Here is a 26,948-nt window from a genome sequence, read left to right on the forward strand (position 1 = left end):
GGAGAAGATATGTGAAGATGAGCATATTGGGTATGCCAACATTGTACGGGGGTAGAAGGGGGACTATTTCCAATAAGGCCTTTAAAGTGTTCGAACAATATTTTCTGAGATTGTAGTTTCATGCCCATATGACAGTTTTTAGTCATTTGACCTCAAATGACCCCTAGGAGGGGGCCCCTGGGTCGGATGACTTAACGAACATAAACTTCCTCTTGCCAGGACAGAACTACACCCACCCACCGAGTTTGAGCCCCGTATGACCTACGACGGCCTCACATTAGCAGTCACAGACAAAACCTAAATCTACAGAATATATCCATTACTCGTCCATACTCGAAAGAGCTCAAAATAAATAACTTAGCAAATTTTCTTGATGTCCTTTAACATGTTTCCATAGTTAGCCATGGTTAGCCATGGATATCTATGCTGTAGAACTGACCGGTCCGCTTTATTGGGACGTCTATCGACCATCGACGAGTAATGAAATGAATATATTTTTCTGTCGAATTGCTGATTCTGGTTTATGAAACAACACATCTGTCAGTGTATGTGGAAATAGGGGGGACTATATGCGACACAGGCCTGTTCCTGAAGAAATTGTGTGAAAGGTGAAAATATCATCATTTTGGAGATAGACAACTGTGCGAGAGTTTATACAAAGGATATGAATGTCTTCAGTGAACAGTGATATTCGCAGGACAAGTGAATCAGGGTGTACATCAAGAACGTTGAGAAATAGGGAATAAGTTTGAAAAAGGTGTTTTCGGCCTTGAGTCATTAAGCGACTAGTAACAGAGGACTTCTGAGGAAATTTATGTTCTTCAATAATCTGCAAGAAAAAAAGGGAAATGATAATGGATGGGTTAATGTAGCGGTATTCTCGCTCTCTTGTCCCCACTGTGACCCGGATTTGATTCCCGGCGGTGCCATATGTGATTTTTATTGCCGATCCATGCTCCTGCTCGCAGGTTTTTCTCTAGGTGCTGAAATATACCTCTTCCCATATCCCTGTTCCGTCAAAATTCGGCATTCCTTTTATTTTGTAGCTTTTGAGCACTTTTGTGCTTTAGTTTCGGTCAAAAGTTATAAATAAAAACAAATGTCACTCCGTATCCTTAATTCATAAAAACAAATGTCACTCCGTATCCTTAATTCATTAATAACCTTTCCAAAAGAGATCCTTTCATCAATTTTATTCCATATAGTGTTACAACAATCATGAACGTGTGGTAAAGAGCTAAACGTCACATATTGCGCTCACGTTTATGGTTATTTCACTAATAAACTAGTTAGGCAAACTGACCTTTCAGTTGACCCTATTATTCCGCCTGTCGCAAAGCTTCAATAAATTTGTAACATCTCAATTAAGAACTCGGGCATCAATTAACCATGGCTATGTATAAATCAGAACAATAAACAAAATAGACACCTACCTTAATAGAAAATTACAGTTCAATTTCAATATTCTATTTTATTAGCACCCAGCCATAATCTGATCCAATCGACAGTGACATATTGTAGTTGAGGTTTATTAAGGTAGCTGTGTCCTTGTGCCATAACTTTTAATCACGGTTGTTTGATGTGATCATTTATTAATTTTTCTGACAAACCATTATTATAATGTTCAATTCTAGACCTGAATAATACCAGCAGCTATCACACTACTTATTTTTAACATAGATCGTAGATTTTCGTTTCTATATCAAATTATTCATATTTTTCGGCTTTTTTGTGGTAATTTTAATTCTATAAACAAATTGAGGGCGCTATTTACATATATTTTAAGCCAAATTAGCAAAATAATATGATTTATACCTTACATTTCAAGACATAAAGTTTTTTGAAAATTTCCTTGTCATTTGTCAGCCTTTTGCTGATTTTCGAATACTATTTTACAAGTGTCTACCCCTTGTATATATGCAAACAAGATTTTAGATAAATAGCGCCATCATTGTTCAATTTGTCTTTAAAATGACTCAGTTTTGCATGCCATCAAACAAATAAAAGTAGACATTTCTGGAAAGGCAAAGAGCCACGGAGTCTAAATATAAGAATAGATTTGTTGTCTCTTTTTGTTTAAGACAACAGGAAAAGATGCCCATTCAAAAGACTCGAGACTCTGGTCCAGGAAAAGCTTTTCATTTTTATTTTTTTTTAATGAGGAAACCGTTCCTGGAGCAGTTCCTGAGATAGTGAAATACAATCACCAAAACAGGCATTTAAAATTTTCTTTGCGTGTATTTATCGAAACTATGACAAAATGTCCCTAAATATCACAAAAAGCTTAATTTGTGAATTCGAGAAAGCACATTAAACACGTCCTTAACAATCTTATTTTGTTTTTGTTTTCGCATAAATTATAATCAATATGTTCTTATTATATATATATACTAGTTTAGAGCATTCTGTCTGTGGGTAAGTCTGTCCAATGTGCTATAAATAGCTCTTTCTAAATCCCAGTTCAAACAGGTTTGAACTTGAAAATGCAGCATCAAGAGTGTGCCAACTGCAGCCCAGTAAATACAAACACGTTTTTACAACGTTTTAAATAAGTTATATTTTGGGTTTTGGTTTAGGTAAAAACGTTTTAATAACATTAAAATGTTGGGTTATATAAAGGTCATGAAATCGTTTTAAAACGTTTTGTATGAAAACACACTACAACTATATTTTTTAATGTTTTCGAAATGTCATTGTAAACTATTTTTGCAAACATTTTTGGCCAAATATTTTGTCAACACTTATTATTAAATGTATGTTAAAATATTTGCACCCAGCAAACACAGAAATGTTCTTAAAATTTTTTTACAAAACGTTTTAATAACATTTAAATGTCGGGTTATATAAAGGTCGTGAAAACATTTTAAAAACGTTATTGTAAATATTTTGGGCAAACATTTTTGCAAAATATTTTTCAACCCCAAAATAACATTCTGTTTAGAATGATTTGTACCAAGTTTTCACAAATGTTTTTGGAATGTTATTAAAACGTTTTTATACCCTTTATATAACCCGACATTTAAATGTTTTCTGTAAAACATTTGTGTTTGCTGTACAGTAGATTACCAACAAATGTTATATAATGTTATGAAAACGTCTTATACCATTAATGTGCCCTTAAAATAACCCGACATTTAAACATTTTCTGACAACCTTTTATAACCGTTTGCGAATGATGTCGAAAACGTTTTGTGTTTGCTAGGTGCAGAGCAGCATTCATTTCACCTTATGAATTATTTGGTTGGCACAGTTACCACCTTGTTAGATAAGTTAAACTGGACATCACTCCAACAACGAAGGGAAACATCACGTTTAATCGACATGGTCAAAATTCAAACTCAAAACTTTGCCGTCCCCATACCGGATTATATACAAACACCAAGGGCATCACATAACCGCCAGTATCATCCTCTTAAATTCCGTGTCATGTATCCCAAAACAAACGTATATCAGCTTCTTTCCGCGCACCATACTGGACTAGAATTCATTACCCTCATCATTAATCGATTATAACAAATTGGAATCGTTTACATCTGGTCTTAAAAGCAATAGTATTAATAAGTAGTACAGTTCTTTAAGTGTAATTATATTATTTGTCAGTTTTAGATCCGTGTCAGATGACCGGCGCGCCAGTATTGTATTTTTAGTCAGATATTGACACTTTTGGCAACTTTACTGAGTATCCTGTGGATGTAGAGTTGTACTTGCTAAAAATTGACCTTTTGCAAGCAAGAGAGAAATGAAAGAGTGGGTAAATAAAATAACAGAAGAATAAATACACAATCGAACAAAAAACAAACCAACAAACACACATATATTATATTTATTTATTTATTCCTTGTTTTAATTTACAGAATGTTAAGTGGTGGTGGTGAAATCTCCTTAAATGAACGTGCATTTAGTCGATTGGAAAACTTGAGCACACTGTAAGTGATATCAAACAATTGTGTTGATGCTTTGTTTGCTATAGGATTGAACGAAAAGAATTGATATATACAGTAAGCCAAAAAAATTAAGGTACCAGTTATGTTAATCCCCTGTATATCCTAAACAAAGACGGTTATGTCATAATGAACAAGCAGCCAATAGCTGCATCTTTGAGCTCAAATTTAAGACCTTATTCGTTGAAATCTTTCAAGAAATAAAGACATGACATCCAAAAACCCAAGGAAGGTGCAAATGTAAAAGTTGCAATTGGCTCCATTGCAAGCCCTAATGATTTGTACACAAGGTGTTCTCGAACAAGATAACTAACGCCGTGGTTCCGTTGCTTTAATTCACGCCCAAAAAAAGTCTTAAATCATAGCTAAAAAGTACAGGTAGTGGCTGCTGGTTTTAATTTTGACATATTTGTCTTTGTTTATAATTAAAGACAGAGATAAAAAGAATTTATCGCGTCTGATGTCACTGTCAATTACGATCCTTGATTGGTTTACACAGGTTAATCAGCGCGTAAAAGGAAGACCGATCTATCTGGTGCTGATCGGAGAAAAGGAATAGCAGTAAATGGCGAAAAATTACGTACTTTTACAAGGCAAAAAGCAGCTTTTCTAGGCATTGTGGACATGGTGCCTTCACCAAAGAAAGTTTCCTAATATAAAGACCTAACTTTTGAGATGGTTTGCATGTCGAAAGGTGCAAAATTAACAATAAGGCGCCCGGTTATAAATCCGCGTTCAGCAAGTCATCATCACGACACTTGTAAACAAACCGTGCTCGAATTTGATTGACAGATGACGTCAGACGCGATAAATTGTTTTTATCTCTGTCTTTAATTATAGGATATGCAGGGGTGAACATAACTGTTACCTTAAAGGGGCACTTCGTGATCCACAGCCTCATCCCCCCACTTTTCTCAAAAAAAGTTGAGATTTTTATATCACTGGAAACCTCTGGCAACATAATGTTTATGTACAAAATATTTCTTGCAGATTAATTCGTTTAGCAAAGATATCGTGAAATTTGAATTTGCACCAGAACGAAATTACAACGTATTGTCTATGGAGCAGTGTAATACACATAATCATGCATAACTCGCATACGCAATATCGGAATCAACTGAAATTTTGGGAATATGCTTTTTTCGTGGATATGTACTGAAAAATGTCATAAAAAGAGAATGCTAGGATCACGAAATACTCCTTTAATTCTTGGGCTTACTGTAGATATGTTAAGAACCACTCAACTAATACAAGGCTTGTTTGAACTCATTTTAATGCATTTTTCATACTGATTCCAAATTTGGTAATGAAATTGTACAATTATGAAATTTTGAGAATTAAAAAAAAAATTGGAACTGTCGCCTGCATTCGTGGAGAGGATTTACAATTAATATCACATGGGATGGTGATCAAGAATTGATAAAAAAAGTGATACTTTTATATTCCCCAAAATGTTTCATTCAACCTCCTGGTTTTTACAAATTTATCAAAATTGGCAAAAAGATTATTTGAGTATAAAACTATTTGCGAAAAATGCGACTTCATTAAACGTTAAACGGTCCATATTGCAAGACAATCCATCCATGTATTAATTTTATCTTATATAAGTATATGTTATCTAATTTCCTAGTGGTAACTATCATTTTCTCGTAGCCTGTGTTATGAACCAAATACATTATGTTGTATTATCTGTAGTCTTGCATATTAATGCAACATTCTATTTAAATTTATCTTAGACAACTTCTGGAGAACACCATCACAACCATACAGAATGACACGTTTGGAGGTCTACCACATCTTACTATCCTGTAAGTACTGATATGGGCACTTATATATAGGTTTACCTTTCATCGTAATGGCGCAGGGGGCATAATGGGCTATTACCGAGTGAATAAAATTGTATTTGATTCGGTTGACTGGTTGCGAAGAAAATAACGATTACATAATGCGCACATTAATGCAGTTCATTCCAAGTTTGATCAAAAGCACTTTTTTCATACTCGCTCGCCGCTTCCTAAAGTTTGTGTATCTCATTAAATTTAGTCCACATTATCTATTTCATAACCCGGTTATGTTATTCATGCTTTCACTGAAGATGAATATCAGTTTGTCCGAGAAAACTTTGATTTCTGCAATTGGAAGCTTTCAATCTTTAATTCTTTAGGTTGTGCAAATATATTATATTTTAACTTTCCGAAGAACACTTGAGCCATGAATGACAATGATCAAGTGCTTACAGCTTTACGTGTGATTTTTGATAGCATGCAACATTAATGTTGAAGTTTTAAAAGATTTAAACTTTGCATTACACTTTCTTGGAGGCTAAAATTGTCTGAAATTGAATTTTTCGCGCGCAAAATGTCCTAGTAAAATCACTCTTATAGTAGACTCCCTATTTGTAAACCAGAACTTGGCTTCCTCGCGGTGAGTTTGGGGCCTCCGAATTTTGGCCTGGCCCAGGGCCTCCAAAAAGGTAAATCCGGCCCTGAACATATTTGGTTCAAACAATATCGATTGTTCATTCTTTTTTTAACATTTCTAGTAATTTGAGCAGCAATGCAATCAGCGAGGTCCAGCCGAAAGCATTTAAAGGACTTAAAGCACTGCATACTTTGTAAGTACAACTCATTTGATTCTCGATTATATCATATCATTCTATCTATATCATTCATTTTATGCGTCAATGTTGTTTCCGCTATTCTTTTGAAAATTAATTATAAAATTAAACAATCCAGTTGGTTGTGTTATCATAATTATGTGACAATCTCAAAGTGCCACAGCATGTTGCTGGTATGTGAGAGCCAAATATCAGGTCTTCACATAACGAACTATATTAATATTACAATAATCATAATATACAATATTATTTTTATTTTTCAGAGACCTTCGAGTTAATAATCTTACAGAGTTACATCAAGATCGCTACAGATTACTACCCAAGCTCGGTAAATTGTAAGTGAATATTATCCGTAATGTTAATTGTTGTTCCTTATCTTTAAAGGATAATATCTATATACCATGGAATTTTTAATTAGCTGTGCGTATTAAGCGCCAAAGATTACGCAGAATGGTCGACTGCAGATCCATTGAATAACGCTTTTTTAATGGGAAATGATATTTGCTGCTTGGATGATGTCACGATGAGGTTAGTTAGGGTTAGGGTTAGGGAGCGTGTTCCGACGGATCTGCACTCGACCGGCCTCTACGTGCAGGTTTTTTGTTCCTTGAATTAAGCTGAATTTATGCTCCATCACCTCATTGACTAAGATCCGATTGCTATCGCTCAGCGATGTAGTATAAATTCAGCATTAGAGACGAATTCCAGATAGGTATTAACCGTTCCTTCATAACATAAAAAGTGTCTTTCGCGAGACTTGGCCCAGCACATAGCTTGGACAGCAATAATGATAAAAACAGCTTTGCTTTCAATGAAAATGAAATAATATCGCCTCACTTGACACAAATCGAGTGGGCGATTAGCGGTTGAAGCTGCAGCAAACTTCTTCCAGTGGCGGCCATCCCACCAAACTTGACTAATATTTTTCTACGCTCCCTCCCCCACCAACGAGCTAATAGTTAAGACCCCCAATGTAAATTGGTACTTTTGTCAACGTTGGGGTTGTCCAACAATTACTCAGAGGCATTTAGTGATTATGAGCGTGTTTTATTGCACAGGGAACATAAAGCGCGATGTGTAATATTTTTGCATACAAATTGTAGTCAGTTTTATCTTGCATTCATCTTATTATGTTTTGACATAAGTGTAAGCAACAATATACGATATTACGTACATTTCGGTGGGGTTATTTGTTGGCAATTTTTATATTTATAATGTTTACACATATCCACACTGTGTTATACCTCTTTGGAAATTATAAATTCGTTGCCTTTAAAGAAAAGGCCATCCTTTTATAAAAAAATTAATCTGTTCTTTCTTTCATTTTACATTCTGGCAGTTACAAACATTTTTGCTGCAAATAGTAACAAAATAAAAATTTGACAGAAATCGTATATTGCGGCTTTCACAATATATTTTTGCATATTAAAAAATACAAACTGGTGAATAATACCGTTAAGTGATGATAATTAAAAATGATTTTTGAATCAAAGTTCATTTGAATAACTAATATTTGTTTTTACCTGCAGATACGTACATAACAACTATATCACCAGTCTCTCCCCTGGGTTTTGCAGACACTTCAGATCATGGCGACCATTAACTCTGTAAGTTATTCGATGTGTCAGGTTTATTTTATGGCTTAAGGTGGTACTACACCCCTTGATAAATTTGTGACTATTTTTGCATTTTTCTCAAAAAAAGTAACACACTGGTAACAAAAGTTATGTATATTATAGGGGCAAGGAATCCAGTTACTTCACTGGAATTTCAGTGACTCAAGACAAGCGGTACGTTATTTATGACAAGAAAAGAGGTACCGATAGAATGTACCTCATTTCTTAACATAATGAACCACTTGTCTTGAATCACTGAAATGTCAGTGAAGTAATTGGATTCCTATAATATACATACCTTTTGTTACCAGTGTGTAGTTACTTTTTGAGAAAAATGCAAAATTAGTCACAACATTTATCAGGGGGTGCAGTACCACCTTAAAGACCTATTCATTGATTTCCTCATCCTCATCAGATTTTGGTACCTTTGTTAGTGCCATAGATGTTCTAACATAGCCTGCTAGTGGTTAAAACCGAAAGCCGTGTATTAAATAAGACAATTGTGTTTGTGTTTATATATAGGCGACTAGACGGTAACATGCTGACATCTGTTCCTGCAGGCACGTTCAAAGGATGTTACATGATTGTCATACTGTAAGTGTAACATTGAATAATTGTTATATGCATATAAATAATCACATGCCCTTTGGGATATCCATGATGCCAAATTGCCAATAAGTACCATAAGAACCTTTCCCTTGATTACTATCTGACATGCAATCAATCTGTTTCTAAGTTAATAGATAAGCAAAAAGAAAACATATCTCTGGACAGATGCCAAAACTTTTGATGTGGCTTTCAATCGGTCAACCCACCTTGAAATACACATATGTGACCCGGCAGCACAAATGAGCCGTAAATTCCCTAAAGTGTATTCTGAGTTACGGTGTAAAATGTGTACGAAGGTCGTATTCATCGGTATCTTAAAGGGGGATCCAGTTGACCAGGCAAACTTTCAAGGATACCCCAATTAAGTAGGCTTAAAATATAATCAAGTCAATGTTCACCTCTATACCACCAACTTTGTACAGCTCCCAACTTAATGTGTTTTCCAGATATTTGTAGCGGCCTTTAAGCTGGCCCGACATCTGTCTTATTTTGATAGTCAAAAACTAATCAATAATCCTATTGTTGAAGTGGATAATAAGCATTAGATGGCTATAGAACTTTTAATAGCTCTGGTCTTTGTTTGCTTTTGCTAAATACTGTTCAAGTGGTGGGTTACCAGGCATTGTATTTTGTACAGGTATGCATAACCAACAATTAACAATGAGAGAACTTTCTTAAACCTCGTTGACTTGGGGATGATTTGAAATGACCGCCAATTATGACTGTTTGATATTTATTGCCAGCAATGTGGAAAAGAGACACATGCAAAAACGTAAAAAGCTATAATTTTGTTGAAGGAGCAAAGTTTAACAAACCATAACCTCGCTTCTGGATATCGTTTGAAGTCAAATGATATACCATTTTTAAGTTTATGATGTTTATTTTTAAACACGAAATAAAACAAAATTGACCGGGGAGGAATTTACGGCTCATTCGCCGTGGACGGTCACATATGTTATATACAAAACCTGGTAAAACACACAAGTTTATATCAAATGACTTGATTTGGTTGAAGTGTGTATCGGTTTTTATACTTATTATATATTTCTTCTAATATAATTTGCGTTTTTTTATGTTCACAAACATTTCATGTTGTTTTGTTTATAGAAAGATGAGCAGAAACAGCATAACACATCTAGGAAATGGATCTTTTATGGGTTTACCATTTCTTGTTTCCATGTAAGTATATTTTTTATGTAAAAAACGGTGTTGAAAAATATTGCACCTAACAATATCGACTGACTTTTAAAGTACTTCTGAAATACAATAGAGTACCACATTTCATTGCAATGCGCTTTTCCAGTTGAATCCATAAACCCCTCTGGAAAAGATGACCTTAATCTCCCACACAGGGAGTGAAGATTTCACATGGAGTCACACATTCGGGTACAGCCATTTGAAATCCATACTCCCTGTGTGTTAGGTTAAGGTCATATGTTCCATAAGGGTGTATGGATTTCAAATGGATTCGCCCATTGGTCAATCACCACTCTTATACATTGTATAATATACAAACATATTAAGCAAGATATTCTTTCAATGTAATGATGATGTAAGGAAATTTGATGTTAATGCTCTGCATGCTAGCCACAGGCTTCAATATTAAAAGTACCAGTTTTGAGATATTGTGTTGAAATATCAAGAGCTATCTTAAGAACCACTGAACCAATACTAGGCTTATTTGTAACCATTTTGTTGCATTTTTCATGCTGATTCCAAATATGTCATGAAAATGTAAAATTGAATTTTTAAAGAAAATGAATGATAATGATAATCATCCTTGTCGTCTGCAATCGACACCCGTGTAGATAGAGTTAAGGAAATATATCATATAAATGACTACTAAGGCACATCTACCAGTCTACCAACACTAAATCTGCTATGAATCTTGAGATCAAGCTTACGGAAGCAATTATTGAGGTTAAGTTTACAGTGCTACAGGTGTCTCTCAAAGAACTTTATCGTCGGAAATATTTGAGCATTTTAATGGGTAAACATAACTAAATAACTGATTTGGTTGAAGAATAAATCGCCTATAACATGCTTTTTGAATTTTGACAATTGACCACACCGTTCTTGAATATAAGAATTTAAGAAATTATCTCATTTCGATACCATTTCACGGATTCAAATATTAATCAATGATCTGTATTAGGTGTGCCAGTACTGCGTAGAGGCGTATATTGTCATTGATTGATATTTGCCTCCGTGGAACGGGTTGAGAATGAGGCAGTTTCGTAAAATGTTATCATGGTATCAAGAACGGAGCGGTCGGTTGCTAAAATACAAAATATGTGTGAATTATTCAACAACTATTTAGTTCAGGTTGCTTCCGGCATTACAATACTCACAAATCAAAGTTTCAGTTGATGCAGTTCTATACTATGAGAAATGTTATTCAGATTGTGTTAAGTTATCGTATATGTAGCATGAGATCTCGCTAGTTGACATTGAACACATCCGAATAGTACTTCGCATGGCATAGCACGGACAACTTAAAGGTGGGTAACCTGATTGAAAATCTCATCCCCCACTTTACCTCATCAAAATGCTGATTTTGGTATCAGATGAAACCTCATATTTTTCTCATAAACATATTGACATTTGGCGTTCCAAATCGGTATATTTCCGAAGAAATCATCAAAAAACTGAATTAGTCCCAAATATGGTATACCACATTTAAGACTAATTAGGCAGTTTTTTGATGATATCTTTGGAAATACACTGAGTTGGAACTTCAAATTTCAATATGTTTATGAGAAAAATAGGGCCTTTCACTTGAAATCAATATATAACATGATCATGATGATTATCAATAATAAAAGCACTGTAGACTACCAATATCACGTTGTATAATTTCATTAGGAATTAGTCATATTTACAAAAAACGTTTACATGTTCTTTTTGTATGAGTGCTTGAAAGGGGTGACATTTTATGTTATACGTAAGTTTTAAAGAATTTGATTTTCCAAATATATCAGGTCACCTTCCTTTAAGTTCGATAACGATTATTATATCACTCATACATTATTCTAGACAGTTCATTGGTTGATTACCATTTATTATTTTTACCATCACCCTCTCCGTGTGATAGGCTTTATTATATCACTCATACATAAATTCTAGACAGTTCATTGGTTGATTACCATTTGCCATTTTTACCATCACCCACTCCGTGTGATAGTCTTTACCATCATGTGCTTTGCCGTAGTGCGCCTGCGCCAAGCCGTGCGCTGACATGACTCTTGGACTCGCCGATTTAGTTATGGGGTGGACCCCAAAATGTGAAGTATATCAGCGCAAAACATGGTGTTATGTTGATGAATAAATGTATTTCCTACCTTAAATAGTATTTTAGTAATAGAATTTATGTATGAGTGATATAAAACAAATATTAACTGTCTTAAATTCGTGTAATGGTCGAAATATAATCACTCGGTGAAAGATGTATTGTTCCATTCCACTCGCCGTTCCATCTTTCACCTCGTGATTATATTTCGACCATCACACTCATAGACAGTTAATATTTGTATACTATACTATTATAAGAGGATGATGAACTTAAGAAACATCAAATCGAAATGTCTATGACCTGTTGTATGGGTGTAATTATATATTATATAAATATAGTAAATCGCTAAAGAATTTTTTTTTAATTATATTCGTTGTTAAAAAAATCATCATTCAAAATGAGTAGGTCTTATGATAGCAACAGCTATACTTAAAAAAATTCAACTAACTCAAATGAACACTAAAATAAAATGCTGAAATGTTCAACTAAATCGAACAATTACTTACCCACAGTGGCGTAACTAGACATTTTCATTTGGGGGTGGGGTGGGGAAAAGCGGGGGCAAACATAATAAATGAGGGGCAGGCATCGTTCATGCTGTTTGGGGTTGTAAGGGGTGGAGTGGGTCTGAGGAGTTATGGGATCTGCTTGGAATGTGTCCCCGGAACATTGGCGTAGATTTCTTTTTGACAGGGGGGGTGGGATTGAAACAAAATTATGGTACAAATGCCATATTTAAGCTATTACAGCTGGTGACATATAGGCCAATGGTACAAAAGTGGGATAAATGCAATTTATTTAACCTTAAAAATTGAGTTTTTAAGGTTAAAATGACTAAATATGAGGTTGATTAATAACTCCCAGAAGTAGGCCTAATTTACCTTTTTTTTCATGGGGGGCAAGAGCTCCCGCCCCCCCACCCTAGTTACGCGACTGCTTACTCATGTTAATTGAAAGACAGTCAAAAATATGAAAGATAAACTTTGCGTTAAAATTTAGATAATTTGTAAATTGAAATAGACCAAGGCTTACGACCTAAGACCTGCTCTGAGGCAGGGCCAAGAAAAGCCGCTGTAAGCCTGGTCTAACAGGCTTGCGTAGACTACGGCTACAGAAGACTGATTTCGAGAAATGCAAATTTTACTGAAGCCTGGGGCTAATCCTATAAGCCTGGCCCACGGGCTAACGAAGCCTCGAGGCTATGGTAGCCGTGCTTCGGGAAATACGTTTTCAGTTAAGCCTGGTCTTACGACCTCTTAAGCCTTGAGGCTAGACAAGCCAATTGCTAAGCCACCCGTCGAGAAATTCGCCCTAAATGTCTATTTAAACTCCTCAACAAAAGTTTGGAAAGTTTTTTCAAGCATCTATATCTCAGATTATTTGTGATATGTTCATATATCGTGTTGCATATCAATATATAGCTACTGTATTCCCCTTTACATTGACACCAACTTTGAAATAATCGCTTTTTCACACCTGAGTACACGTCTTGAAAATGTAGTGGGGTCTCAAACTGAATGTGCCAAATTGACCATTCTGTGCAGCAAGCTGTAATCCCATATCTTTACAATCTGGGACCTAATGCAATCCTCTACGATGACATAACGTGCCCCCACAGAAACAAGGTATAGTCAACGACTACCTACAAAATATTGGAGTAGAGAAAATGGAATGGTCTGCCATCAGTCCAAATCTCAACCCGATTGAACACTTGGGAGACCATTCAACAGCAACGTGTGACCGACCAGGTTGGTGAGCAGCATGAGGAGGAGGTGCCTAGCTGTTGTGGCTGCGGATGGGGTTTTTTTCATTCGCTATTGAGGTTGGTGACTAGTGTTGCTTGAGCACAGAATAATGGTCAATTTGGCACACTCTGTTTGAGACCCCACTACATTCACAAGACGTGTACTCAGCTGTAAAAGAGGTGATTGTTTCAAATGTGGTGTTATTTTAACGGGACAAATTGTAGGTATTGATTGATATGAAACACGATATGAACATGTCATAGTTTAGTCTAATGCTTATTGAATAATATTGTTTAATTGCAGAGAATTATCAAAAAATGAGATTGAAACAATAGAAGAAGGAGCATTTACCGGTCTAACAAACCTGTTTTTGTTGTAAGTATTGTGAACAATTACGATTCGCATATGGGGCTATTGTGTCCCTTACAGAATTGTCACTTGGTAACATTGCAAAATGTGGAGGTATAATATACACTTAGGGTAAACGATAATTATATTTACTGGATGGTATTATGCTACCTGGTCGTCTAACTAAACTGTCGTATCATAGTCAGTTTACATATGGCTCTAAATTGACTATATAGAGCAGTTTAGGATGAATATATTGACGCCCTATATTGGTCAACGTTACATTAAGGTTACTCTTGCTTTCTTGCCCTGCGGGGCTATTATACATTGGAACGTCATTAGTTGCAATTCCTCACTATGGAATGCAACTAATTGAGAGCTTGATCGCTATTATTTCTTTGTAGCCCTGCGGGGTAACCTTGATCGATATTGTTTTTGAGCGCTATTATTCTTGCGGCCGATACCTTCCAAACCATTCCCATACCTTCCCAATCATATATCTTCTTGTCAATCATAAACAAAATGCTCACACTTGATCATGTAATGAGTGATGTAATAATATCAGAAACACATAAGACCTATTTGGTATAAAGTGTAAAACCATAGTCAGTAAAACTGAAAGTCATGGATAAAATTATACGGTTTGGCCACAACTTTATCACATCAGATGAATCGTGTCTTTATTCAAGTGATCTATTTACCATCAGGGGTGCTTATCATCAAAACCAGTGTACTGAACCTATTCACATTCTTTACTCCACAGAAGATTGAAGTCTAATCAGATCGCAAAGATAAAAACAAATACATTTGTTGGATTATCTAATCTAAATTTGCTGTAAGTATATACCGGGTAGCTATTCACGTAAAATTCGTATATTATATACAGTAAGCCAAAGAATTAAGGTACCAGTTGTGTTCACCCCTGTATATCCCTAATAAAGACAACTATGTCAAAATTAAAACAAGCAGTCAATACGTCGTACATGTACTCTTTAGCTCAGATTTAAGACCTTATTTGTTGAAATTGGTTGAGAATTAAAGAAACCGTGATCTAAAACATAATGAAGAAACGAAATCAAAAGTTGCACTTTCGTGTTCTAATCAGTGAAAGCACGACGCTTGTTTTAACGTGCTAATCAACGGAAGCGCGGCGCTAGTTCTCTTGTTCTCTGTATACAAACCAATAGGGCATGCAATGTAGGAAACTGCAACTTTTACATTGGTATCTTCCTTGGGTTTTGGGATCGCCGTATCTTTATTTCTTGAACAATTTCAACGAATGAGGTCTTGAATTCGAGCTAAAAGATGGAGCTATTGGCTGCAGGTTCCAATCATGACATGTCTGCCTTAGTGTAGGATATACAGGAGGTGAACATAACTGGTACCTTACTTTTTTGGCTTACTGTATTTCAACAATGGATAAAGCAGCATATTAGCAATCATGAGATGCATTTTGGGATGACAATCAACTTACATGGGTTAGGATTACTCCAGACTTCCAGGGGATGTAAATGTTAGTCTTGTACAGGGCCATGAAGAACATAAATGCGGCTCAAGTCCAATCCTTCCAGGGAATATTAAACTTAGCCAATCATATTAACTTCAACAACGTTACCATAGGTTTGGTCAATTTAGCATCTTCCTATTAATTTTAACTTGACCAATTTTTACCACGTGAAAACAGATTTCACAAACGAACTCGTGTATGTAATTTTATTGGCTCTAATAGTTGTACTCGTATTTTTATATAATCTTTCTACAACACTTGAGAATTTCTTCAATAAATTTACCCTTGTAATTTAAACTTATCTTTACACATGCATGATCATCTATGGTGTGATTAATTTGCAGGGATTTAAGAAACAACCCGTGGCTGGAAATTGAGCCATATGCATTTCGAGGAATGCCCAATCTAACTTACTTGTAAGTAAAAAAGAGAATAAAATTATTGTATTTAAACTTGTATTTGAACTTGAAGTTTAAACCATTAATAGGATTACGTACACTTTGCATGGAAGACGTCAAATTTTTGTTTAGCCGTCAGGGCTGCTCAATGAAAAATGTCTCGTTTCTTGATGAACATAACTGGATGCCAGTTAATGTATTAGCCATTTGTGACATTTTTAAACAACATTACAAAAAGACTTGGTCAAAGTCTTTGATTTGGTGACTGAATTTATCTGAAATCATGCAAAATTGCATGTTCTTGTCCCCATTTCCCTAAAATTACAAAACTATTTACATTTAATTTATATTGCCAGTTAGAACTAACTAAAGAATCCTGATTAAGCTATATTTCATTTGGCAAAACAGAATATTTTTAAATAAAAAACATGAGTGCTGTATTTTTCTGGAACGGGGAGTAAGACCTAACTTTTGAGGTGGTATGTATGTTTGAAGATGCAAAATCAACCATAAGGCACGCTGTTTTACGTCCGCACACAGAAACTCAATCAACACGTTTCATTGTTTCTGAGTTTGATTGACAGTGACGTCAGACGCAAACTAGTCTTTTTAATTCTGTCCCTGATTATAGAATGTTTTGCAGCAAGTTTTCAAAATGTTATTTTTTGTTGTGCTTTAAATCAGGTTTTTAGAACGGAGTGAAGTTTATCATTACCAGGGGACCCTACATCTCAAGAGCCTTGATGGGCTCAATAATCTGCAAACATTGTAAGTATATCTCAGGTTGTAACTTGGATACAAAGTTACATCATACCGAGAACAGGTTATTGGCGAGTTAAAAATAGGCGAGTTAGAAAAAGGCGAGTTAAAATGGCGAGTTACCCCCTGCAGTGTTTTCCGGAAAGTCCATGCGGCGAGTTGTGAATTTCCGGCAAGTCCGCAAGGCAAGTTGTGAATTTCCGGAAAGTCCGCAAGGCGAGTTGTGAATTTCCGGAAAGTCCGCAAGGCGAGTTGTGAATTTCCGGAAAGTCCAAGATTTTGAACCAAAAAATTTAAAAAAATTGATGCCATTAATGTATTCTTTGACTCATGTCCGTTCCATAATTATACTTTATCATATAACTAGATATCAGCCTTGATTTTAAATATTAAATATCAATAGTTATTACAAATACCATTAATACAGGCATTATCTGTTTTGACTTTGGCACATACAATTTGATTTTTTTTCTGTGTGTGTAGTATGTCTAGTTTTTGATGGTTAAAACAAAAGGATTTCAGTATCAGTAGAATGCACAGTGGCCGCCACTGATGTTGATGAAAATGTACATTTTTTTATTTCAAGAGTAGTAAGATATGATTAGGTTTCTTAGTGGTTGCTTGTTTATCACATTTTGTTTATATTTTTCATGGTACATAAAATAGTTGAGTAATCAATCAATTGACTGATTATGTATTGTGCCCCTTTGTGTTGTGTTTAAAAATTTAAAAGGTTTTAAAAAAAGTTTTATGACTTTTATTTGTATAACTTTTTTGGATTTTATTTATACTAGAAGAAGAGGGCAGCCTATGCACAGGCGACAGTAGCACTGCCTCTATATTAATTCCCAAGATCATTGCAAGCCCGAGAGAAATGAGGACTCAAGCTAATTGGAAACTGATTTTAAAAAACCAGTACTTAAAAATACACTGTAACATTTTTAACTCACTGTTGGGACTTCATCATAGTCTTACTGTAACTCGCCACCAGGACTTCATAGTGTTACTGTAACTCGCCACCGGGACTTCATAGTGTTGCTGTAACTCGCCACCGGGACTTCATAGTGTTACTGTAACTCGCCACTGGGACTTCATAGTGTTACTGTAACTCGCCACCGGGACTTCATAGTGTTACTGTAACTCGCCACTGGGACTTCATAGTGTTACTGTAACCATAGACCCTAGAATGTAACTCGCCACTGGGACTTCATAGTGTTACCCATGGGAATATCTAAAAATAGCCTGACTCTGTGGGGTAACTCGCCTTTTAACTCGCCTTTACCTAACTCGCCCATATTGTAACTCGCCTAAAACATGCTCTCCATCATACCTTATGCATCATGTTATAATTATGTTAATCTTCCAATGTTTTTTTTCTAGTTTACTATCCTGATTTAAATCCATATTGGAACATTTGCTGAGGTTGCCTCAGTTTGGCTCAAAATTAAAAGAGGTCATATCTGACAGTAAAGGCTAACATTTTATGAAAAAGAAAAATTAATCTATTTTTTATGAAAATGTTACAATATGTCTTTAACTGGTGAAGCAAGCCTCGGGCATCCAAATTCATATATAGAACCTGTTTCACTGGGATCATGATTGATTCTACTCCCCATTCCAAAATAATATAGCGCTAAAATTTTGGATGGAAAAATATTATCATGTGTTGCCTAATGAAACATAGCTCAAATGTAATCTTTCAGTTAGTTCTAATTTGCAATGAAAATCCAATTTTAATGGCAGTTTGTTAGGAAATGAGGGCCAAAACAAGTTTTTTGTTTACTGTAACAACCAAGCCCAAAGCCTTCTACAAAGACTAATTTCAGGTCATGCGATCTAATTTTTGAAAACATTTTGAATCTATTTTATAGTCAATTGTCACCAGACATTAAAATCATGAGCAAACTCTTAGCCTTTATAGCAAGATTTTGAGTGCTTAGACTTGTTCTAAGTCTTTGAAATTTGTGACTGCAATTGTGAAAAAACACCCACAATTACATGTTTTCTATTTTCCATCAAATTGCGTATATGTGCCCATCCACCACAAACTGGTCGTAAAGTCGGCATTTTCCATTTTGAGATACAATCAAAAACAGTATATGGATTTCTATGTAAAATATATTAGGAATTTGACCTTTGATGAACCATAACTTTACTTCCAGATGTCCGATGAAGTTGGTTGAGGTGTAATTTTGAAGCTGAAAGTGAATTCTTTCACATTCTGCAATAAACAGAAAATGGTCCAGAGCCGACTTTACTACCACTTCGTGGTGGATGGTCACATATATTATATTTTGACTTTTGGACTTTTTCATGTTTCATGTGTCAGAATAGGATAATATTTTTAATCCAAAGAAATGAGTGCTGTATTTTTCTGAAATCACTCATATTCGCAGAATGTACATGTTTTAAGACGAACTCAATTTATTTGGATTCTCGCAACCCAAGTTTACATACATGCTACAACATTTATAAAGCGCTTTAAGAGATTTATTACTTTTTGCAACAAAATCTTACTAATAAATTGTTAACCATTTCCTTTCTAGATATGTTGATGACCATCGCATTTGCTGTTTCCAACCCAATGTATGCAGTCCTCAAACAGATAAGCCGCTTTTCCACACATGTGAACGATTAATGCCAAACGACGCACTTCGTACCTTACTTTGGATCTTTGGAATAAGCGCTATGGCGGGAAATATATACGTCATTGTACTACGATGTCAAGACAAGAACGTCCGTAACCAGACACAAGCGATCTTAATTCTAAATCTTGCTATATCGGATTTACTTATGGGATTTTATATGCTAATCATTGCTGGCGCCGATGTCCACTTTGGGGAAAACTTCTTCTTACTAGCTCAAGTCTGGAAATCAAGTGGAGCATGTATGTTTGCTGGATTGGTAAGCTTATTCTCTAGCGAAGCTTCTGTGTTCTTCGTTGTGCTTATCAGCGTAGATCGGCTACTCTGTGTAGTGCTACCTTTTGGTAAGAAGAGAATGACTGCTTATCTCGCCAAAATTTGCTGTACTTTAGTGTGGGTATCTGTGACAATTATAGGTATAACTGCTATCGTTTTGCAACTAGCTAACCCGGATGTTTATGATCTTGCCAATGTATGTGTTGGAATACCATTAGTAAGCACCAAGAACACAATAACAATTAAAGTAGCACAGGACGTTGGGAACATAGGTTCCTTAGTGAAATATGTCCAAAAAACTACAGGTACAGCCAGCACATGGCAATTTGCTATTGCTATATATTTGGGAGTCAATTCACTAGCATTCGTGGTAGTTGTTGCTTGTTATGTTGCTATAGGGATAGTAGTAGCCGTAAAACTACCATCTAAACAATTAGCACGAAGAAAGGATCGAAGTCGTGAAATGAAAATGGCGGGCAAAATGGCGCTGATCGTTTTCACAGACTTTTGCTGCTGGATGCCTGTTATAGTGCTTGGGATTTTGATACAGAGTGGCGCAGTGGAAGCAGTCCCTATCGTAACCTATGCATGGCTTGTAGCTCTTGTGTTGCCTCTTAATGCTGCGCTTAATCCGTATATTTACACGATTTCAAATGAAATTACTAAAATAAAACGTGTGAGACGCGAAAAGAGGGAGGAACTTAAACTTAGAAATACTAATATGCATAGTCAAACGGTAAATAGTCAAGCTAAAGCAACTCGATTTTCACATTTATGACTATGCGTGCATAAGAATACAAAGTATAGGAACGGAGAAGTGGCTAAAACGTCTGTCTTGATTACATAATCATGTCAGCGAAATGTTATCAACTAAGTTAACAATAAAGTTGCGTAAGTAACTACAAGATATTAGCAACAACAAGCTAATGTACCATAATATTTTCTTCAATGTTCCATCGCACTTCTCAAGACAAGAGAAAACAAAGGATTTCCCAACATTCTGCGTGTTTACACTGAGCACTCTGTATTTTTACTCGGTATTACCCGGTAACCCATAATCCGATTCAGGCAACAACCACCACGTTTCTACAGGCGCTTAAAATAAGGGTTGCGGTGTGTACCGGAAGTACTGAAAGTAGTTTCCTGACCCAAGCTGCTTTTAAGGTCACGATGTGATACATGAAATCAGCGTAAAAGATGTTCAACACCCAGCAACCGTTAACCGTTGTGTTTCCACTGGCAGAAATAACGGGTGCCATTCCACATCGTCTACCTCATGATGTGGATCACGGTTGCCGGGTGTCCACACCGCATCACTCTGAACCGATCAGTTTCCACTGGGCACATTAACCGGTAACACTCTAAACTAAACCGCATTACCCGCCAACCGTCCCCCCCAGTAGAAACACGCAGATTGTTACGCTGTTTACTATTCTGCACTACCTACAAACAAACAACATGGACATGTATTATATCAATGTTATTTTGAGGAAACGTTGCCTGTCATACCTAAAAAGGTGAAAATGTTGACATTACTGTACAGGCCATTTGTGGTGGATGGTCACATTTAAGAGGGAACCCAATTCCTGCTGAAATATTAACAGCAAACGCACAAAATGTTATTGATATAAACGTGTTCCGGTCAAAACGTTTTAATGTTATTTAAATGTCGAGTTGTATAAAGTTCATGAAAACGTTTTATAGAAAAACAATACTGCAAAAACATATTAGAAATGTTGTCCGAATCCCGGGGTCAGAATAGTATTGCAAAATATGTTTTCACCAAATGTTTTTAAAACGGTTTTTTTAATCCTTTACATACCTTCTATATGACTCGACATTTAAACGTTTTCTGTAAAACGTTTTGTGTTTGCTGGGATGTGCTTCATATATAATACTTGATACAAATGTGATACAAAGTAAATTTGCACTTACATGTACCATGTTTACCGTAAGCTTCGTATTTTTCCAACCTAGAATATAATAACCTTTCATCATGTTTGCACATTAACTCTCTTATATTTTTGCTGACAGAATTCTCATAAATCATGGTGTTCAGTTAATCGTTTTAAAGATTCCATGTTATCACTCTTTGGTAATATGATTTAAAATGATCAATAATCATGTTAATTATGATCAAAAGAAAATTGCTATGCACTAATGTGATGGGATCAAGCAAATGATTCAGATTTCGATTTTTAAACAATAATTTTCAACAATTGTTGTTTTATTAAATAATAAAAATTGCTGGGAAATTCAAACTTAATTGAGACTACTTGGAGATGCCTGTGACGAATACTGTGAGATGAATAGTTTGGCGCAATTCCTGGGGTGGCAATCAGGCTTAGGAACACCTAGGCGTGGATGTCTTTATGACACGATAATACTTTGTTTGTATGGCTTAGGAAAGAGGTGGAAGGGATGAAAACTCAACCGGCGGTTGACCGGCAGTTACCGGCGGTTCAACCGCGTGCCATGGTTTAGAACATGTTAACTATAGAAACCGGCTCCAACCGGACGGTTGAGTTTTGATTTTGTCCCTTACCCACCATCATAGAATTACACTTCATTTCGGTACCCCCTGAACACACTTTTGGACAGCCTGGAAAATTACCTTTGAGCATATTTTGGGTGCCAATTCATTCCGACATCCGAAAGTCGCTTCCGATAAGAAACTACTCGAAAGCACTTTCTCACCTTGTCGAATTTTTGTGATCACCTATTTCCCGAATTTGGCTATAGGGTTTGACACTGTCATTAAATTTGTCATTGACACGATTTCCCCATTTGACACGATATACGCCCCAAAATAAAAAAAATTATAAAAAATGCTAAAGCAGTACAGCAGTGCATTTATGATTAATATATTTAAAACAATAATACAGTGGGAAAATACCCAATTAAAGTGTAAAATTGAGCTATCATTTTGTACAATTGCCATTTTTGGTCTAAAATGGCTTACGGGTTGTCTGTTGAGAACGGCGGCGGCGCTGACGCTCCCAAAACTTTAAGTGACCCACTTTTAACTCGGTCTTAATCTGGCCAATGTCTAAAACTTCGCCATACGCGCCTGTTTGTATTAGGTATGTATGGCTTTCAATACCCAAACTGATTTTCCCTGCACCATGCACATCCTTGGTCAGGGGCACCGATCCACTTTCGACCCCGGGCACCTAACTCTGATTTACGCCCTTGATGGGAATGAAAATATATTTGGCACGTTTATGGCCTCAAACAGTAAAGACGCCACATACTTGTTGAGGCCAGTTTTTATTCTCGATTTAAGACCAATCGAATCACCTTGCTTCATCGCTTCGCATTTCATTATTTCATATGCTGTTGATGTACTTTTTATCTTTTCTCACCATGACATTATATATTATTGTTATACATATCCATATTATAGTAGGTAATTTAAATTACCTACATTTAAAAAAATGTAACTTGTGTATTAGTAATGTGTAATGTTTACATCATAAAGTAGTTGCTGGTATTTCCCTCTTCCCAGAGAGTCTGTCCCTGTGTTTATTATCCTTTACCCGTTTATCAGGTTACTAATATTGTCCTGAAAGGAAGTTCCAATCCAGATACTATCACGTAACCTAGCCCGAAATTTTCATACATTTTGTATTGCGCCCTCCATTACCATGGGCAAGTCAGGAATTGCGAAATACATACCAACCGCGAGGCACTTGTTTCAGGCTGATTGAAATAGCATAGCCTACATTACCAGTCGTTATCCTCTTACCCGGGGAAGGGTCTTATCTATTATTTATCTATAACGAAGACGATACAATGCAATTTATCATTTGAAAGCTATCCTTTAGACTTTTTTAGATTATCTTTGTATCATTTAATTATTTTTCACAAAGGCATATCCCTAAGTATGACCTTAGGAATTATTTTAATCTTTAAATTCTTGGACTCGAATACCAAAACACTCGTTACACCAATCTTCCGTTGTAGATGATAATCTATATAGTATAAACATTTATGTACATGAGTAACAGTGTGGCCTTTGCAGGGTTTTTTTTTTTGGGGGGGGGCGGAGGGTGTGATTTTGTTTTTTGGGGAGGGAGGGTGTCAACCCCCGAAAGCTTCCGACCCCCATGAAGCCCTAATTATTCCCTTGTTTTCAAACTTCTGACGCATAATTGACAACCTCAACCACTCCCCATGAAATTCATCACAGCCCATACCGATGAGAATCTTAAGGCATAATATGTACAGTGACTCCAACATCGGGGGTCCAAGTATCATAGCCATCCCAATCCAAATTGATGGGCGCTCTATTAGGCCGTATAAAATTAATGTTTTGGTTCTCGTCCAGAGGATTTTCATGAATTGATGAGGAGGGAGGTGTTTTTTTTTTTTTTTTTTTTCAATGTAAAATTAGCATTGTCAGTAGTTTTCGGTCTTCTCCAACAGTGCTCGAGGAAACGATGAGGCCCTTTTTTTTTTTTCAAATGTGATATTCTGAGGGATAAACCCCTAGAGTACCACAAAAAGACTTGGAAGTGATGCTTGTTCTCTAATAAACTTATTTATATGTATGAAGATTTCATAAATCATTCCAAAGTCTAAAAAATAGAAAAATCTAAAAAAAAAAAATCTGACAAATCCCAGAAATTGAGGAGGGAGGGGAAGAGAACCAAAATATTAATTTTACACGGCCTTATTCACATTCTTCCGGAGCCTATTGATGTACCTTTGCAGACACGTGCAATTTAATAGGGAGCTTGCAATTAAGGCCATATTTAAACATTTGCTGAGGAAGACGCCCTCACTGAATTTTTTAAAATTCCTTGTTTTACACGATTAAATTGTACTTTATTAAACCAATATACCCTGCTGTAGTTTTGTCAAAATCCGAGATTTTGAATAAAACGCCGGAATCCGCGCTTTATTATTACGATGGAATTATTAGTCGAACGCATACATGATGTTCATAACACCCAGTACGTACGGCGTGCGGGACGGTGATATACACAAAAAAGGGTCGTACCACAACATGACCGAAGGAGTGGTACGTATTGGCGACATGTGCGCTGGTAGTAAATTCCAATTTTCTTTGCTTTGCCGTATTTGTTCGGCTCCAAATTAAAAGGGGATATATCTGACAGTAAAAGCTAACATTTTATGGCAAAGAAATGCTAATCTATTTTGTTTGAAAATATTATAATATGGCTTTAAGTGGTAATATAATGTATGATAAAATGACGGTGTTTTGTTAGTTCATATTCGAGGATGCCTGCACGCGCGTGTTTGCCTTTGAATGTGAATATATTTTGTTGGGGGTGTGTGTAAAAGTGTATGGGGTGTGTTTGTGTGTAAAGGGGTGAGTCGCTGACCGTGGTCGTAAACCCGTACATGGGGTGAGTGTGCGTGTGCATTTTATCGGAGTGAGTGTGTGGTGTGTAGCAACGTAGCCAGATTTTTAGAAGGGGCCCAATTTGTGTCATCATTTGTCCATTTTGTGTCCCATTTTTAGTCATTTTAATGACACTTTACTCTTTGCCATTCCCATTTCCAATTTCATCTTTGAACAATTTGGGAGGGAACTTTGTCCCCCACTGGCTACGTCACTGGTGGTGTGAGGTGCTTTTGTGTGGATGGGGTGCTTGTTTTTGTGGTGTATGTTAGTATGCGGTGTATTATGGGGACAGGGTGTGTGCACACATTAGGTGCTATCTCAGACCTACGCTCTACTTCTAAACAGTGTGTATACTATGACAAACAGGAAAACTCGCTTGACTGTGGATAAAGCGGTCATTTCAGAAATAGTCAAATAATTTCACTAGAAACTAAAACTAACTGTCAAGAAGAATTGCAGAAAACCTTAACCCCATGAGAACTACCTCCGTATTGGTCAAAAAGAAGTTTTCATCATCAATTGGACCAATCAGCAACATTGTTATAATAATTTCACCACGCATAAAAATTGGGGTGAATTATTTGCAAAGCTCCATTCTAATTGGTGATTAAAATAAAGATATCATGTAATTGACCAATCAGAGGCAATGTTAGATCGGCAGGTAGTGCTCAGGGTGTTAAAGGGACATGTTGCATAATATAACGACAACGTGCATCATCTGTTTCTACAGTCTTTCGATAATATTGTTGAAGACAATTCTAAATGGAAGAAACAGCGAAGACACTGTTTCTACAGTTTATGGTAACAATAATGTCTAAGTAACCAAATATACAGTTCTTGAATGTTTATGTGTCGTTAAGGGCTTAGCACTTTGCATCATTGTATGTATAATAACAAAGTAAATTAGTAAACTTTATAAGTACTAGGTACTAACTTCGTTGATATTTTGAAAATAAATAAAACAAAACAAATTTTATCCAACCTATTGCGTAAAGCGTTTGTGTTACATTGTTTTGGTTACGAATAGTTACAGCATGAAGTGGTGCACCAACCCAAATATGGAGACTATACTTTATACCTCCGGATTTTTCCGCTTTGTCATTCATGTCAGTTACTATATACAATTTGAATTTGACATATAATTGGATTTTCGTCAAAACCTAAAGAAACGTTGAAGTTTTGGCAGTATTTTATTATTTGAAATGATTTCATGGCCATAATGTTTAAATATCTTACACAAATTTTACGAAAAAATTAATTGGACCTCAACATCCCCCCTATCCTCGAAAAGTTGGACGGACTACCCTACCTCCGTGTCAGCTATAATTGAAGACCGAATTAAAGACTGGTTTGCGTCTAACGTCAGCAGTGGCGGCGCAACGGGGGGAAGGGTGGATGGGGCAAGGGGAAAAAATTACGTAAATTTCCACTTTTTGTGGCAATTTTACGCAAAATTTGTCGATCCCCCCTCCGAAATTCACTTTGGCCTCCCTCCTCCCAAATGCCCCCGAAAAAAAATTCCAGGGCAAAGGCGCGCCGTGATTGGTTGCTGGCCTGCGCAGTACGGCATTGTTTGGTCTGGTTGACAGGACGTCACACGTAAACTAGTCTTTTTAATTCGGTATTCAATTATAAAATGAGCACAAAGGATAGTGGGACAATTACATGGACCCGTTTGACGGTTTGTTTGAGTGTTTTGTAGTGTAAGACCAGGGTTAAAGGTAAGTATTTTGGTGACAACTCTCTAGTCCGAAGGTTCCCTAGTCCGAAGGCTCCTTAGTCCGGGTCGCTAGTCTGAATATCGGGTTCTCTAGTCCCAGG

At 36.1% G+C, this 26,948-nt stretch overlaps 1 protein-coding gene across 1 annotated transcript in view; it reads left to right on the forward strand.

The window, feature by feature from the left end:
- The window catches only part of LOC140140029 (uncharacterized), a 169,679-nt gene extending 145,637 nt beyond the window's left edge, over positions 1 to 24,042 (forward strand). Inside the window, exons 7-18 of the mRNA XM_072161840.1 lie at positions 3,855 to 3,926; positions 5,678 to 5,749; positions 6,484 to 6,555; positions 6,822 to 6,893; positions 8,088 to 8,165; positions 8,697 to 8,768; positions 9,891 to 9,962; positions 14,124 to 14,195; positions 14,932 to 15,003; positions 16,020 to 16,091; positions 16,758 to 16,841; positions 19,379 to 24,042. Coding sequence (XP_072017941.1) covers positions 3,855 to 3,926; positions 5,678 to 5,749; positions 6,484 to 6,555; positions 6,822 to 6,893; positions 8,088 to 8,165; positions 8,697 to 8,768; positions 9,891 to 9,962; positions 14,124 to 14,195; positions 14,932 to 15,003; positions 16,020 to 16,091; positions 16,758 to 16,841; positions 19,379 to 20,531 — 1,963 coding nt within the window. The 3' untranslated portion in view covers positions 20,532 to 24,042. The remainder of the gene's footprint in view (positions 1 to 3,854; positions 3,927 to 5,677; positions 5,750 to 6,483; positions 6,556 to 6,821; positions 6,894 to 8,087; positions 8,166 to 8,696; positions 8,769 to 9,890; positions 9,963 to 14,123; positions 14,196 to 14,931; positions 15,004 to 16,019; positions 16,092 to 16,757; positions 16,842 to 19,378) is intronic.
- The last annotated feature ends 2,906 nt before the right edge of the window (positions 24,043 to 26,948 follow it).

This window comes from Amphiura filiformis, chromosome 18 (genome assembly GCF_039555335.1).
Source record: "Amphiura filiformis chromosome 18, Afil_fr2py, whole genome shotgun sequence".
In the NCBI taxonomy this organism is placed as follows: Eukaryota; Metazoa; Echinodermata; class Ophiuroidea; order Amphilepidida; family Amphiuridae; genus Amphiura; species Amphiura filiformis.